This window comes from Pecten maximus, chromosome 3 (assembly GCF_902652985.1).
Source record: "Pecten maximus chromosome 3, xPecMax1.1, whole genome shotgun sequence".
In the NCBI taxonomy this organism is placed as follows: Eukaryota; Metazoa; Mollusca; class Bivalvia; order Pectinida; family Pectinidae; genus Pecten; species Pecten maximus.
The window spans coordinates 41,826,709-41,844,400 of NC_047017.1; the positions used below are offsets into that span (position 1 = coordinate 41,826,709).

Genomic DNA, 17,692 nt, shown 5'->3' on the forward strand with positions numbered 1-17,692 from the left:
TTCTGTAGCATCTGTGATGAGGACATTTTTTAAGTTGAGATAGTCAACATATCCTGTTGTTGGACTATCTGTAGCATCTGTGATGAGGACATTTTTTACGTATAGGCAGTCAACATATCCTGTTGTTGGACTATCTGTAGCATCTGTGATGAGGACATTTTTTAAGTTGAGATAGTCAACATATCCTGTTGTTGGACTATCTGTAACATCTGTGATGAGGACATTTTTTACGTATAGGCAGTCAACATATCCTGTTGTTGGACTATCTGTAACATCTGTGATGAGGACATTTTTTAAGTTGAGATAGTCAACATATCCTGTTGTTGGACTATCTGTAGCATCTGTGATGAGGACATTTTTTACGTATAGGCAGTCAACATATCCTGTTGTTGGACTATCTGTAACATCTGTGATAAGGACATTTTTACGTTGAGATAGTCAATATATCCTATTGTTGGACTATCTGTAACATCTGTGATGAGGACATTTTTACGTTTAGGTAGTCAATGTATCTGACTTTTAACAAACTATCATGATTTAATGCAGATGTACTGGTTATGAGATGAGGACGGGTTTTTTTTTTATGTCCGGTCTGTTTATCTGTGATTTAAGACATCATTTAACAAGTTTATGTGATAAAGAACATCCTTTACGTCCAAGCTGTTTATCTTTGGTTTGTGACAACCTGTAACATATGTATGTGATAAAATACATCATGTATGTCCAGACCGAAACTTTTATCTGTGATTTAGGACAACCTGTAACATTGGTATGTAGTAGAGGTTGATGAGAATAGTATAAAACATCTAATCACAACAATATATAACCCCCTTATCGGTATTTGATGTCATTATTACAATTATAACAATATATCTGACTTGTTGTTAGATGTGTTTTTCAGTTGCTATTTATTTATTTTGATTACATAGAACCTGACTTTTGGTGTGTTTAGAAATTCTTTTTCGAAATTAAGAAAAAATGCTGATTATATGTTTATCTCCTTTCTAGGACAAACTTATAAGTAAGAATTGTGATAAGCCTATATACACCTTTAACACTTCAGTAGGCGATTTATAACACTTGTTACTGAAAAGTGAAAGGATACAAGGTATGCTGTGATATATTATTCTATTCCAAAAAAAGTGAAATTTCACGTCGTGAAATATTTACTGAACAGCTCCTGTCAGAGCCTCAAAATACAGCAAATTTGCTACATCGTAAGAGATAATACCCTGTGATAAGGAAATCATACCTTCAAAAAATGCACAGAGTCGCATCGAAGTTTACAAATAAAAAGAAATGTGATAATTTTCGTGTTTTGGAATTGCGTTTTTAGCTCAGATTTTATATCCGTATCCGTATATAATGCAAGTCGCATTATTTCAATACTGATAATTTAAGAAGATTGTTATTGCGTGTATGACTAAGGGACATTTTTCCTGGCATGCTAGTTATCATATCTATGTAATGCCTCATGTATTTATCTGTGATATCTGATAAATGGTGAGTAATTAGATGTTGGATCTATTTTGTTGCTTTGGTGGTATAAAAACACTGTATTTCAATTTGTATTTGTATTTAATTTTTGTGTTACCTTCCCTTCGTTTCCGATGTCTTGATGTAGCGTTTTGTCGTCATTGTTGTATGCCGAGAATAGTGAGCTGTCGTTATGCTATACATGTAATATAATATTTAAGTAATATTCTAACATTTTCCACATTCTATGGATTATTTACGGTTTTCGTTCATACTTTCTTCTTTATCAAAAGACTGTTTTCCGCAAGATAGGAATCGAATGTTGTGAGTGCTTAAAGGGATATTCCTTTGTTTGGACATCAGAATCATACAAAATTTCAATTGATGAAATCTATGTCCGACGATGATTAGATGGATGATTGTGCCTACAAATAATGAAATACTCACCGAAATATACAGGAAAAAGACGTATCGTATACAAATACCGTTTGTCTTTGCTGTAATAAGCGATGCTTTGGGTTGAATTAGGAATTTCCAGGACTTAATACTCGAAAAACTTTGGTTTACCTTTAGAGTAAACCTGCCGTATTAATGTAAAGATTGATACTTTTACTACTTGCAAAAAATAATATCTTCCATTAAGTTTAATTTTGACTACCTAAACTTTATACAAACGAAGAAATGCCCCTTTAGATATCGTTAAGAATGGGATTACATAAAACGACATTCGTCATGGTAATTTGAGTCGAAATCGAATTATATCTCGTTATCAAAGTGAAAACAGGGGTTGTGGAAACGAAATCATAAAACGCTCTAAAAGAATAAATTTATTTATATAAAACAATATCACATGGAAATACATCATAATACAGATCATGACGATTTCTCATAGTCATTATCAACTTGTATTTCTCGAAATCTGTATGCTAGCCAACCGGTATTAAATTTGAAACAAATAATAACCGAAAGCAAGCATTTATATCAAAATGAACTGCAACATAAAACTTCTACAGTTTGAGAAAGTGGCGAAAGTACTACTAAGAATGTGAATATCAACAACAACGAATTGGCAATCATGACACACTCACAAAGTGGTAAGCGACTATATTGTCAATTCTCTTGGTGTGAATAACGTCTGTAACGGCCAGTAATACCTAACACGCATTGACAAACTAAATACATAATAAACGTCTTTATCGAAAACAAGCTATTCTGTAAATAGTATGGAGAAAGGTCACATGGCCACGTTCTCCGGACACGTATATTTGTTGCGATAGCTTACGATAATCAAGCTAGAATATAGCCAGGTCTAAGGTTATGTAACACTTAATATTATACCTTTCCCTATTTTACACTTTGTAAAAAGTAGACAATAGAAATATTATTTGAACCAAATCCTCCAAAAGCGCTATTAACCAGGTTAATAGTCCAAAGTGCTATTTACCCGGAGGGGCGCATTCATATTTCGCGTTTTTTTTTTTGCTTTGGTATTCTGATTGGACAATGCATAAACGTTTTCGAGACCAAGAAGAAGCAGACACAGTTTGTTTACTGAAATCGTAGGAGGGAATGCTACAGGAACATTTCGGAGAATGGCTTCATCTACAAGTTTTGATAATCTGGATGAAGAAGTGCTGGAGAGGATTTTTTCTGAAAAAGACAGCGCTAGCACAAAACAAGTAATAAAAACGGCAGTTAGCATGCTAAAAGACTATCTTCGGAAAAAAAAGCATTAGGAATAGTGGAGGATATGAACACTGGTTCGAGAGAAAAAATGGAATGCTTTAAATGAGGTATAATAAAACAGTTATTGTATGGGTATTTCAGCAAATAGCACTTTTATTGCCCCCCATTGACATTAACTATTTCCCTCGGCTTCGCCTCGGAAAATAGTTCATGTCTCGGAGGACATTAAAGTGCTATTTCCTTCACACCCATACAATAACTGTATAGTTACCAGATATTACAATACTACCGATTATTGTCCTTATTCTAACTAAGACTACATAATATAGTTACCAGGTATATCAATACCAACTACCGATTATTGCCCTTGTTTACCAACAAACACTGGCGGAATTGTCCAAGTTGTAGCTAAGGTTAAATAGAATAATTACCAGGAGTAGCAATACTAACCAGCAGTCATTGCCGTAGTAGTAAGGTTCCATAACATAGTTACCAGGTAAAGCAATACGTACTAACAATATTGTATTAGTTATAACTGCTATTATATAAAATAGTTACCAGATGTAGCAATATTAACTAGCGGTGATTGGTTTGGCTTGGTTTAATATAATCTAACGTCTTATCAACTTTCCTGTGTGTGAAAAAAACCCAGACAATTATCATTATTATTATTACTTTGTCCTTTCTAAGATTACAATATACAAAAAATATAACCCGGTAGATATTAGAATCTTCTATTATAGAAACTTGTGACGGGCGTCGTGAAACCTTACACCGGCGGATTTACACTGCGCAGAATGTTAAATGTTTATAGTCATGTTCTGATTATATAAAACATCTAAATGACATTTAAGTGTTTAACGATGTCACAATATTACCTCTTTTTCATGAATCCATAATTAAATCTACAAAAATAGCACTCAAAGACACACAATCACGATTTTTTTTAACATCCAGGCTTCATTTTTATAACACTTTGGATCGAAAATAGCGGTTCGGTAAATACCAAGATAACGAACGAAAAGTTCCTCTTAATACGCACATTCCGTATCGTATTTTTACAAACAATGCCGCCTTGTTCTAAATACATGTAGGTTACTTGAAGCGATCGAATAATGTAGCGAAGTGTTAATGTGTCATCAATTAAGTGTGAATTAGTGATTGGACTGTTACAATGGGATATTTAAAAGCTAAAATGTAAGTACACATCGTTGTCATCAAATTTAGAGTTGCGCTGTATTAAAATAGGTTCGGTCGCTAAAGGTCGGTTGGCGTCAGAGACCTTTAGCTAGCTGAAGTAGGAAAAGGGGTGCTCCAGTACACAAGACTTATTCGGGAGGAAACGTTAAGTCATCTGGGCGTGTTGGAAGTTCAAGTCCAACTCAACAATCCACACAAGTGTTTAGACTTGTTAATAGTTAAACATGGTGGTCTATCATTGCTTGGAAGGGGTTGGTTTCGCAGTACCAAACTGGACTGGGACAGTGTTAAGATGATCATGGTTTTGAGTGGTTCTAAACCCTCAACAGCTCGAGAAATACTTAGAGGTTTTCAAAGACGAGCTAGGCACCTTGAAAGATATCAAGCACAGATAAAGGTCAAAGAGGACGCTCACCCAAAATTCTGCAATGCACCTACTGGTTCCTTTCGCAATAAAAGAAAAAGCTGACAGGGAGCTGAACTGACTTGTCAAAACAGGTATTTCGACTACTATTTAACGGCCTAAGCTATACAACAGCACACGCATTTGTTGTAATTTAAAGGTCACAATCAATCAAGTTCTTAATATCGACCAAAACCTAACTACCAAATATCGATGAAATCTTCGCGACACTGGTTGCTGGTCAATATTTTACGAAGATCAACCTGAAAAACACATATCTACAAAGGATAGTGCGTGAGGCTGGCCGACTATACCGGACATAGCATCGGCTCCTGGGATACCGATATCTTAGTCCTACAAGGTGTACCACGTGTTTAATGCTTCTTAGACGACATGATCGGCACGACAGATGAAGAACATGTGGTAAAATTAGAGAGAATACTTCAATTGTTACATTCCAGTCCATGTTTCCGCCGAGTGTTGTATCGTTACATTACAGTCCATGGTCATCTTCTCAACCATTAACATCCGGTCATCTTCTAAATGATCCACATCCGGTCATCTTCTCAACGATCCACATCCGGTCATTTTCTCAACGATCCAGTCCGAAATAAATTCAGGAAGAAGGTAATAGACTTTAGCAAGAACCTGTAAGGGTGATGCAAATGAATTAGGAATCACACAGAATCAATCATATGACATTGCAATATAGTTTTGCTATGACGTTGATTTGGCATCTCGATTGTGCTTATGAGGAGCCTCATGTGTAGTTGTGAAAAAATACCATAAGCCTCGTACTTGTTATGTTAAATATGTTAAGTTAGCAAGTCAGTTGTAGTGAGACAATGAATGGTGTTAAAACCTTACCGCTAGCTTGTCCACGACAGAGAAGGATCCCCCGATCATATAGCGGGCCTTTGGTGTTACGTTAATAAGGGAATCCTCTATAGCGTTAATAACCGAATCTGCTGACATGGTCTGGATCATACTTGGCTCTTTCTTCTTCATCATTTGGTAGATATCATCAAAGTATGGACGACCGTAGGTCTGTCTGACGTCATCAGATGCTTGTTCCCACATGTAGTCTATCTCCTTCTTTAATCGTTTCAGCTGTTTAATATGGGAATGTTACATTTTGCGTTCCTACGTATATTAATTTTTGAAATTATTTAAAAGATATAAAATATTTGACATCATTTACGTCACCTGTGGATTACGTTACATTTTTTTTGGTTATATAAATTTATATATATATAATACTTTGTTTAGATATTTATACATATCTGATAAACTTTGCATTGAGAATCAGAATGCTTGGTATAAATATAGGTTTTGGTAATGAAATCAATTAAAACAGGTTTATATAATGCTAAACAAACGAGGTCACCTGTTCTGGGCCACATACAGATGTGGCTGCACTAAATTGTCCAGGTTCAATAATTGAGACGTTGACACCAAACTTCTTCATTTCAAGTCTGAGGGAGTCACTCAGGGTCTCTATACCATATTTGGTAACACTGTACACGGATCCACTGGGCCAGGAAAACCGACCCCTCACGCTAGACATGTTAACAATCCGGCCTGGAAACAGAAAATTAGATTACATACTGTTAATCACGGGGAATGTGAAATAAGCCTACATTTGCAGACGCTCATTAATTGCAGGACCTAGCTGTTTATCCGTAAAATCGTTTCTATGTAAATGTATTACTCTGTCTCTATTCTAACATAAAGACACTGACTTGACGCATATTTGTCTGGGTTTTTTTTCTAATCATAAGAAAATACTTACCTCTAGACTTCCTGATAAGAGGGAGGAATGCCTTGGTGACTCGGATCATTCCGTATAGATTAACCTCAGCACATTTCTTGTATTGATCCACAGTCGCTAACTCGACGTCACCGGGAAAATACATTCCTGCGTTGTTGACAATAGCCCACAATCCTGAATAAAATACCCGAATAAAATAATTTAGTAATATAACTGTATATATTTACTACCTACAGTTGAGTGTAGACTAAAGGTTACACCCAAGTGCACTCCGAGTGCACTCCATTTGGACTTGGATTGCACTCCGTTTGGACTCCATGTAAACTTGGAGTGCACTCCAAGTGGACTCCGAGTCTACCTGGAGTCCTATAAGATACCATGTCTACCTCAGTTCTATAATCAGACTATATCATACATGTATTAATACTTTGATGCTTTTAATATAATTTACATATATAAATATATTTTTACCAATTACTTTTGTTCTGTTAATATTACTATTCACATTTGTTAATACATGGTAATAATGCCTACATTTTAAATTTATATTTATCAAGATCCATAAAAGACAGTTATACAATTTATGCCATAATCAGGTTTCTATGAAAGTTAATTGCTTATTATTTCATATTTTATTAATGTGTAAGTAAATTGTATTTCATTCTATTCAGGAATTGAAAATTATTTCAATTAGAATATTTATTACTGTACATATATCATGACTGTAAAGGAAGTTTAGATAATGTATCTATATTATGTTATTGATTATTCAAAATATTGAAAATTAACAGTATTTAATGAATTATGTGTTTTTTTATAAGACATTCTCTACATATATGTACTCAGTTAGGCAAGTAATTATATAGATCATTAGAAAAATATACATTTACAACTGTACATATTTACGAGCATTACCTGGTTAAATTAATGTTCTGACATAATGTACACATAAGTATGTAGTTCCGGACTACCCATAATGAATGACAGTATCTGTTTATTTGCTATTGTTATTGGTCATGCATGACTGACTCTGGCCTGACACACCTGAGACCTGTGCCTGGTGAGTTTTAGGAGCCAGCTGGGTTCACAGAAATACCTATGTCAATTTTGTCAATGTATGGCTTCAAATGATGAAGCTGTGCAAAGCAGGGTGTGTTATGACCTCAGGCCAATTAACAGAACAGTAAGATTATTTCCTGACTTGAAGAAAAGGATTGTAGCTCTCCATCTGAGAGGCCTTAATCAGACCAAAATTACATGTATAAACGAAATACCAGTGTAATTAGGTGGAAATGTAAAGATAAGCTGTAAAACCATTAACAAATTGGTTAACAGGTTTAAGGAGACCAACTCTATTGAAATGAAGTCATTCTATACTGAAATTAGAAAGTAAAAATAAGCTGTTTCTTATTAGATTGTAACCTGTCTAAACCGCAAGTCATTGAGACCAAACGTATTGGCCGGTTTCTGCAGGTGTCTGGTATGTAGAGGTACAATGTTGAATGATATAAGTTCAGAAAAAATTAATGCAAATCAAATTAAGAAATGATGCAGTTCTTATCTTGTTATATTCAAAAATATAAAGACATTGATTTAAAAATTTATTGTAAAGAAAGAGATTAAAGTAAAAAAAAAAAAAAAATTTCAGTGTTATTCCAAATGGTATAATGAATGCAAATTCACCATTTCCCCAAATCAACCTATAGCCTTATACCCGTAATTAGTACACATTGTTCTCGTCCAGGAAATAAGATTATAGAGCCTGAGGTACAATTTGCCTCAGGGCAGTTGGACACAGCAACCTATGTACCATTTACCTGTTGGAATTACATGTACATCGTTTTCTATTCCCATTCAGTCAATATCTATCATAGTATGTGTCACTCATACATTGTATGTAATAGATACAGGTCATGAATGTACAATGGTTGTTCAAGCCTATTATAAAATCATAAATTTAAATGTTCAAACTTTAGAAAAAAATGACATAAGGCCAGCTGCAGTTGGTTTATGGAATGTTTGATAAGTATTTACTTAACTCAAACATGAAAATTGTATTAATCTATGTTGATTTACATATTGACTTCTAATACTCTAATACTCTATACATACTTCCATTATAATATCAAAGACATAAAGTAATAGTACCAGTTTGATTTTTTTCCCCAAATATTTTATAATAATGACTTATAACTGTTTTGATAATACTGTAATAGGAATGGACAATCATATCATTTCAAAAGAGTCACATATCGACAGTCACAAGTCTGTACCTATATTCTATATGACCTTGGTATAGGTCAGCCTGAGTTTCCTCTAGCCCTGACACCATACCAGACATGGTGCCAGGGCCAGAGGAAACTCTGGCTAGGTAAAGGTAAGGTGTGATGACCAGTTTCCATCTAACAATTAAGGGGGTCTTTATCTAGTTAGATGACCGTGTGTACACCTGTCCAAATCTTCACACCTTACGAGGTAAACTTGGAGGAAGGGGTCATTATTGGGGTCAGTGTAAGTCTGTCTTTTCTCCACACCCCTGTAATCATGCTTGATATACAGGTAAATATTGAACTGGAAGTTGGGGGTAGGGGTGGGGTGGGGTGGGGTGGGGGGTGGGGGGGTGGGGGGTGGGGGGTGGGGGGGGGGGATTGTATCTTATATAACTGTTAAAAGAACTTCATTATGACCAGGATTTAATGAGGCAGGTGTAACAAAACAAAGTTGGTTTACCAAATGGAAATGTTAGTTTGATGTTAAAGTTTAATCTGTAAATCAATATTAGACATTGGACCCGGAATATGCTATCAAGGTGATGAAAAACCAAAAAAATTCTTTTGTATTGTATTCTAAGATAAATTTAAACTGTTGGAAGAAAAGTATTTGAAATATTAAAAACAGTAGTACTTCGAGTACAAGATATTTCCAGTACACAATCAAACTCTACATTTTGATAGACCACAAACACCTTGCCAAATAGTTTTTGTTTATTACCAATTTCTATTAATTTACGTGGCTCTTCAAATCAAAGGAATGTTATCATACATTTTTCAACGAAGTGCCAGATCTATTCATTTAATATAAGGTTTACTAATAGAAAAAAAATCTATTATATTAGATATTGTTAGTTAACCAACTAAAAATGAACCAACAAAATAATAAGATGATATATACAAAGAAAAAACAGTAACACTTATCTTATTGTTACATGTTTAAGGAGTCTAAATGTATAAGAATATACATCTATCTATAAACCATATGTATATATGTACTTGGTTACAGGTACATGTGATACATGTGGACTCAGGTAGGATCCCAAGTTTACCTGGAGTCCAAACGGAGTGCACTCGGAGTGTACTTTGTGTAACCTTTAGTCTACACTCAACTGTATGTACTACCATTGTTTAGTACTCCCACTACAGGCGCTTGTATAAAACTTATCAATTATTTTTTTTTTTTTAAGATATGGCAGGAGCTAAAAGATCGGCAACTCGCCACAAGCGAAACTGCACCCCACCTCACTTCAATCGACTAAACAACACATTTATTCAAACTGACACGGCTCATATTGCATACGAACGTCATCAAGAAACATTTATCTTTAACCTACCGTGTCACTCGATGCGATTTGTTTACATCCAAAACACAAAAAATCGTAAAAACATCGCCGAAGTCGAGAGAGTGCCAACTCTTCAATCACATACATGTAAGCCTAGGCCTTTCATGCTTGAAAACTTAAAAGAAATGGGAAATGGATAAGCACGCTTTTGTCACATAGTTTACATTTACATGATTTGTATCTCGTCAGTTTGCTGAAATCATGACAAAAAGAGAGAAAAGTATATCACGGATAAGACTGGCATCAGCTTACTTCAAATAAGTGAAGTAAAACATTTACCAACATGGCTTACCCCAGAACTGTTTATCTTTTTTCCATAAAGGATTTCAAATATCATGCCGTCACATACGAAAATCATACTTCAGACATGTTTATCTATTAAATAGTCGTTTGAGCTGAGGCTTGCATCAAGTTTGATTTAGTATTTTGTATACTTTTTATTGTTATTTCCATTTTGTTCATGTTAAGCCACCCAGTTATGTATGTAATTACATAAGTGCTTATTAAGTTGAATTGAAAATTGCCCAACAACTTGCACGTTATGTAATTAGTGATCAATCTACAATTTTTTTAATGAGACCTTTTCAGCTGTGTTGTTGAAACAATGAGTCCCACAATGTTAAAGGAAGGCATCTCAAGAAATTTTTAGATTCTTATAAAAATGATCTGAATTCTTATGTCTTTCCCACAGGTACTTGTGGACATGATTATGATATTTCTAATTCAAATGTTTCATTATAGACGAGTAAATTAATGTATTACAGCCGCATGCTTAATTTGAAAAAAAATATCGTACCTCGGCCTTATAAATACTTAAAAGGCCGAGGTACGATATTTTTTTTCAAAATGAGCATGCGACTGTAATCCATTAATTTACTCGTCAATAATGAAACATTTGAATTAGAAATATCATCATCATGTCCACAAGTACCTGTGGTCTTTCCGTGATTATCAAAATATCAAGGATGAGTTATATTCTAAAGCATTTTACTTGCTTACTTATCATAGTATAAACTAAATACAAAATGTATAATTGTGTCATTTAGTGTCAACAACGTCAAAGAGTTAAGACTTGATAGAGTAATTTCCGTAATATTACTTATTTATGTAATTCCAATCTCTGTATATCACACAAAAATGCATCACACTAAAAAGGATGGAGGTCAAATTATCAAATAAAAAGAAAGAAAAAAATCTGTCATAGCAAATAAAATTAAATGGTTGCATAACGCTTATTTCCAAACTACAGTCAATGTTCAACCGGCTCAGAAAAATAAGTAAGGAATCTGGACAGGCTGGGGGAATGATGTCCTGAAGGAGGAATTCGGCGTTATTTCCACAGATGATTGTGTTTTGCATGTAAAAATTCGTATTGAGCGACACGGTAGGTGAATGATGAATGTTTTGTGATGGCGATCGAATATAGCATGAGCCGTTTCAGTTTGAATATACGTGTTTTTAAGTCAATAGAAGTGAGGTGGGAGTACCATTTCGCTCGTGTCGGAATTGCCGACCTTGTAGTTTTCACAGTACACAGACCATTGCCATAGAAAATAAATAAACAAAAAAGTGATATGCAAGAGTATGTGCTCTCTACTAGGATTAACGCTAAGCATATGTGCATATGAGAGAGAAAAAACATAAACTGCATTGTGGGTTTATAATTATACATAGAACAAATGTGTATGTATTGAAAGCCTCGTTACGCATAAATTATGGCAAACTACAAAAAATATGTCGCGTGCGCTTGCTTCTTGTTCGTATCAATAGACAACAAAATCATCCGCTTTTCCAACTATATCAATAGGGTTGTTCTATTGCTAAGTAATACTAACCAGAAGCAGACGCATGTAAATAGATTAAATGATAGAACACATCCCCGAATGATGATATAATGTGAAAATCAATACTGTAGTTTTTTGTAAGAACAATTTAAACCAGAAAACGCCCCACTGCTTACTTGGAATCTCTAATGCGGTACCCCACGTTTTATAAGTATACGAGCCACGGAAAATATGTCATACACGCGTGTGCAGATTGCTTTGTATTAATGAATGGCGAATCAGACGTACTGGTTGCTGTCGCGAAAGCAAAGGAAGGATTGGGCATCATCACAACATCATCTGCGATTTCAGATTCAATGTCTATCTATTAAAAAAAACGTGAAAGGTCACAATGAATTGGTAGTGGATGGTTTCGGCATTTGATAAACGAACCCATGCTTCTATGTTTACATCTGCGGATGTAACACGGCGTGCACAAGATTTGTAAATTTATATGTTTATTACATATTTTATCTATATTTTTGACGTAGCAGAGCAGATTTAACAGAAATCAAATTAAGGTAGCGGAGTATGAAGTTTAACTTCATAAAATTTTGTATCGGCAAAAAATAGCTAGCTCTTAAAGCTGACAGTGCAAGTTAAAAAGCATCCAATTGAGATTAAAAAAAAAAATACATGTACAGATTTCCAAAAATCGTTTCCGAGACATCCCCCAATTATGGTTGTGTCGTATCTAAGGACGGGCAGACATTTTTGTTTTTTGTAATGCGTCCAATTGAGATTAAAAAAAAATAATACATGTACAGATTTCCAAAAATCGTTTCCGAGACATCCCCCAATTATGGTTGTGTCGTATCTAAGGACGGGCAGACATTTTTGTTTTTTGTAATGCGTCCAATTGAGATTAAAAAAAAATAATAATACATGTACAGATTTCCAAAAATCGTTTCCGAGACATCCCCCAATTATGGTTGTGTCGTATCTAAGGACGGGCAGACATTTTTGTTTTTTGTAATGCGTAGATACGAGCCGCTATAAAAGCGCGTGCGTTCATTGAGACAAGTATCAGTGTCCTAGGCTCGGTTATAACCGGAACAAGGACGTTAAGCCCCATCAATCAATCAATCAAGAGACAAGTATCAGTCTATCGATACACGCGCATAGCGACACATCTCTCCATTATACATAGTATACGTTCTCAATACAAACGCAAATGAGTTTTTGTTCACATTACGGAACTTGAATATGGAATTTGAAGAGGTAACTTTGATATATATACATATATATTTTATTTTACAATAAAAGAAAGAAAAGAAAGTATTGACAACACAAACTATTTGGGCCCCAACAAAACATGTACCTAATGAAATTATAAACAGAGTAAATATGAGTAAATTCCTACCTGAGTCTTTCCAGTGGGATATGCAGCAAGAACAACTTTACAACTGTTACATCATTATATCCATAGTTTCCATCGAAATATTTTCCGTGTCTTCGTACAAATGTATTATTTGTGCACGTGCCATAACACAATTAAAACGTGATAAAACCGCACAACAGCCCTAGTGTAGTATAGACAATAGGAAAACATCCGAGGAGTGCTAGTGTAGGATACGAGTAAAAATCGGAACTCCTCGGACTGTTTACTTGTTATGAAAATGGCTGCACCCACGAAAAAACACGTGAGAAGATGGATAGAGTATTTGGGATTAATTCGTTACGTATTTTCAAGCATTTATTTGGAGACTTTATTTTCAACAAGATTTGAAAGATAATTGACAGACACTGACCATCTTTCTGCTCAAGTTACAGGTAAGTGCTTCTTTTTGGTGTCGTTCGCGAATACAGCTGTAGGTCACGTGGTGTACAGATATAGTGTAGAAGATACAGGTGTGTCACCGTGAACACCTGAGGTTAGAGTGAATGCGAGTGTGACGAAGCACGTTCTTTTTATAGCAGCGGCGGCTTGGTTGTATCCACGCATAACAAAAAAGAAAAATGTCTGCCCGTCCTTAGATACGACACTACCATAACTGGGGATTGTCTCGGAAACGATTTTTGGAAATCTGTACAGGTATTTTTTTTTTTTATTTCAATTGGATGCTTTTTAACTTGTACTGTCAGCTTTAAGTACTTTACAAGTACGGACATAATATTGCACCTTGTCCGGTCCCGGTGACGTACCTGTACTCTAGCGCGTGTTTGACGTGCGGACATTATATCATACCTTGTCCAGTCGCATTAACATACTCCAGAGCCTTTTGGACGTCGTCATCTTTAGTGACATCTAACTTTATCACATGAAGCCGGTCCGATTGACGTGCATGTAACACCATAGCCCCCGGACTCTCCTTGCTGAGGACCCCGGCATATACTTTATACCCACAGTCATCTAGTCGCTTGGCAAGAATGTGACCAAATCCTAACGGGATATAAACCATTATGAGTGAACAAATATAATTAGACATTGATGACAATTCAACTTAACAATAATATATATAATCGACTATAACTGTAAAAATCGCTGTTGGAATAGTTGATCAGGCGTCAATTTTTTTAACGAAAATAACATAAGAAAAAATTCCCTTGATTATGAAAATTAAAAGTGTCCGTAACCGTGTTATGTACGTACCTAAATCAGTGCTGTACGAACTAGTCTATTTCATCCACGTGACTCAATTACGCTTTCTTCGTAGAACATTGTTAGAACTTCAATCTAAGTAAACAATGTCTTCAAATCCGTAAACACATATCTCAACAGCATTTTTACTTTGTAGGTTCGTGTATCACTATTTCTTAAATCTATTTCACTATTTATAAGAAAAAAATCGCCATTGAATGAGCATCAATTCCACTGTTATAGTCGCTTGTACAGAAATAAATTTGACAGCTTTTTAAAACTTATATTCTCATATATGTTAATACAAATTATGTGATGAACAGAATCTTACGCTGGTGGCTATGTAATATACACTTTATTAAACGAGTTCAATAATTTTATATTACACGAGCAATAAGGCGAGTAATATACAACTATTCAACTCGTTCAAAAACTTCATATGACATAACCTTTCATATAAAATCCTCATAGAACAGCCATATCCACTATATTTCACTTCAATCCTCTCTCACCTGAGTAATCAAATAATAAAGGATGTTGTTGAATTGAAGTTGCCAATTAGATTCATAAAAATCATAAAAAACAGTCATATCTTTCCCCTTACCAGGAATATTAATAGTTTAAAATACTCATATCATTCACCTTACCAGGTATACAAACAGTCTAAAATCAAGTTATATGGTTTACTCCAACAGGAATACCAGTCTAAACTGCATTCATATCGCTCACCTCACACGGTATATAATGCAATCTAATGAAAACCTAAAATGCAGTCATGTCATTCACCTAACCAGTTATACAACGTTCTTCAAAGAAAGCCTTAAACTCAATCAACATTATTCAGTCAAGCAGATAAACCATGTACTCTATCCAAAGCTTACAATCCTCCAGACAGATAACGTGCTATGTCATTCACAACATTCACCTTTATTGTAACACCCCTAGGGCACTTCATCTCCATTCTACCGTAGTCCTACGTCATCAATTACTTGAATATAAGTAATAAAAAAAAAAAAAAAAAAAGGCTGTAAGATATAAGTATCTATCGGTAGATATATTGTAAAATGTATCAACTTAAAGCATTTGACACATTTCCGACAATAAGCTAATCCCTGTTGCAACTGCCCTATTCGAAGTTGTATGTGTACTGCCTTACCTGTATCACAACCTGTGATGACCACGCCCTTTCTGCCGATGTCCAACTTCTGCCGGAAATTGATTCTGGTCAGTCTTAATGCAAAGTAGACCAGTGAGATAATCAGTAAATATTTCCAGTAGATATACACAAAATACAAATTCAGTAAAATACAACATAAAACACACGTGTACGACAACATAGTGTAGGAAGGGGGTCTGTTATTAGGTTGTCCGGCCACTGAAAAGGACACTGCATGAAGTCAGAATTTCCCCCTCTATGGGTTCGTACCTAGTGACAATTGAACGACCTGATCTCAGCCGTTGCACTCTTTTGTACTTACGCGAGAAATGACCTCCTGTAAAAGGGCGCTGCCATATTTTGTTCATGTGATAGCTTCTGGAGTAATCTTTGCAATAAAGTTGTTAACCAGAGAGGTTCCAGAAAAACAGGGGTCCTGTAAGGGGATATACATTATTGTGTTTTCAAGCGGTATGTAAAATAAAGTGTATTCTACAGCTGAAGGCAGATGAAGAAAGGCCTGGCTGAAATTTGACGCCTGGTATTTCATTGGAGTTTATGTCAATGTAAAGCACTGTCAGTTTAACTTTCCACCATTTAAGAATCACCCAACTATATCGGGAAATGAATGCGTCTAAATCTTAATCTAAGTTATATAACTTTGACTGTATCTTTTCGATATTTCAGTGATATATGGAAAAGGTTTTTTTCCCAATAGGTTCCTTTGCAATGAGAAAATATCAGATATAAAAATAAAGAGGAATAACGCCTGATAGTAATATAGGGCATATATATTTATGAAATATCCATAACAGGAGAAAATATAATGGTATGATGTTACCGACGGTTGTCCTTTCCTGTCTATTTATGGAAGCAAATGACACTCAATATTCACATGTTGCTTTCTTTCAAAAAATAAAAATGGAACGTTCTACAGATCAGTAGTTGATTTAGCATTTTTTTGGATACAGACATGAGTTAAATTACATGATAATGTAAATGATTAAATTACACACTACATTAAACGAATGATACATGCATTGTGGTTAGCACTGCTAATACATGCAATGTAGTTATTTACATTATATCACAATTATTTTCAAAGTACAATTAATTATCTTACGCACCTCTTTCAGAGTAAATTTTTTATTATACAATAGATAATATCATTTTCTCAGGTTGATAAATCCTCGTATTCACCTGGAAAAAGGTCGATAACTGTTTTTTTTTTTTTATATCTTACTTGTTTTAAAGCAAAAGCTTACATGACACAGACGCTATGACGGGTAAAATTTTGTAAGATTCATATGTTTATATTAACCTTGTTTTTGAAAGTTTTAAGTACAAATGCAATTCATGATCACATGCCATATGTTTAGGGAAGTTGGCAGCCTCTATGTGAGTCTCAAGCTTTCCAGGTTTGCAATCCATACAGGGAGCTGTCTAGTATTTGGAAACATTTCAAAAGCGACCGAATCGTCTGTCATATTTACTCTACAGAGTTTATTTTTAATGGTGTCTGATTGGTCAATATTTTACATTTTTTTTGTTATTGCAGGTTAATATCGCATCTAATTTTGACATGTGACGACTGTTTAGATCAATCAGCGCTGAGTAAATAGTGTAATCATATAATAATGTATATTATGAACCTTCAGTTCAATAATACCTTTATTTTGGTAATTCACAATTATTTGAATTGACCATGAACATTGAACCTGTCATCCCTGTTATCTGTGTCGTCTGCTGTCCAATAGCTTAACTTGCTATGGAAGTTCTACCGAGTCAGTGTGTTCTCCTGGCCATGTAGCTATGGCACAATAGTGAGTTATTTTCCTCTAACATACATCACAGGTTGATCCCGTGATTGTTAGGGATGGGATAAATCGATCACAAACGGGGTAGGGAAAGACAGCTGGCATGCTCTATGACGTCACTCAAAATAGCGCAACGTCACTATTTTATGTAGTGTAACCTCGT

General features: G+C 34.9%; 1 protein-coding gene across 4 annotated transcripts; it reads right to left on the reverse strand.

Moving 5' to 3' along the window:
• Positions 1 to 2,290: 2,290 nt before the first annotated feature.
• On the reverse strand, positions 2,291 to 16,144 carry LOC117324215 (D-beta-hydroxybutyrate dehydrogenase, mitochondrial-like). 4 transcript variants are annotated; one of them, XM_033879959.1, is made up of 7 exons: positions 16,035 to 16,144; positions 15,713 to 15,786; positions 14,164 to 14,358; positions 6,558 to 6,710; positions 6,153 to 6,346; positions 5,633 to 5,875; positions 2,291 to 5,413 (listed from the first exon to the last, which is right to left on the reverse strand). In XM_033879959.1, exons 1-7 carry the CDS (start codon positions 16,067 to 16,069, stop codon positions 5,324 to 5,326), a joined length of 984 nt encoding a protein of 327 aa, XP_033735850.1. In that variant the 5' UTR covers positions 16,070 to 16,144; the 3' UTR covers positions 2,291 to 5,323. The 4 variants fall into 4 exon arrangements, with proteins under 4 accessions (XP_033735850.1, XP_033735849.1, XP_033735852.1 ...); XM_033879958.1 differs by having other exon boundaries at positions 15,713 to 16,115; XM_033879961.1 differs by lacking the exons at positions 15,713 to 15,786; positions 16,035 to 16,144 and adding an exon at positions 15,204 to 15,291 and having other exon boundaries at positions 5,190 to 5,413.
• Positions 16,145 to 17,692: the final 1,548 nt, after the last annotated feature.

Excerpts from the sequence above, each read along its gene's own strand:
- LOC117324215 (XM_033879958.1), bottom strand. The coding sequence starts at position 15,893 with ATGTTGTCGTACACGTGTGTTTTATGTTGTATTTTACTGAATTTGTAT. Across the intron at positions 14,359-15,712 it reads CATCACAGGTTGTGATACAG|GATTTGGTCACATTCTTGCC; the intron begins GTAAGGCAGTAC and ends ATATCCCGTTAG. Across the intron at positions 5,414-5,632 it reads CTGTCGTGGACAAGCTAGCG|GTTCTTGCTAAAGTCTATTA; the intron begins GTAAGGTTTTAA and ends TCACCCTTACAG.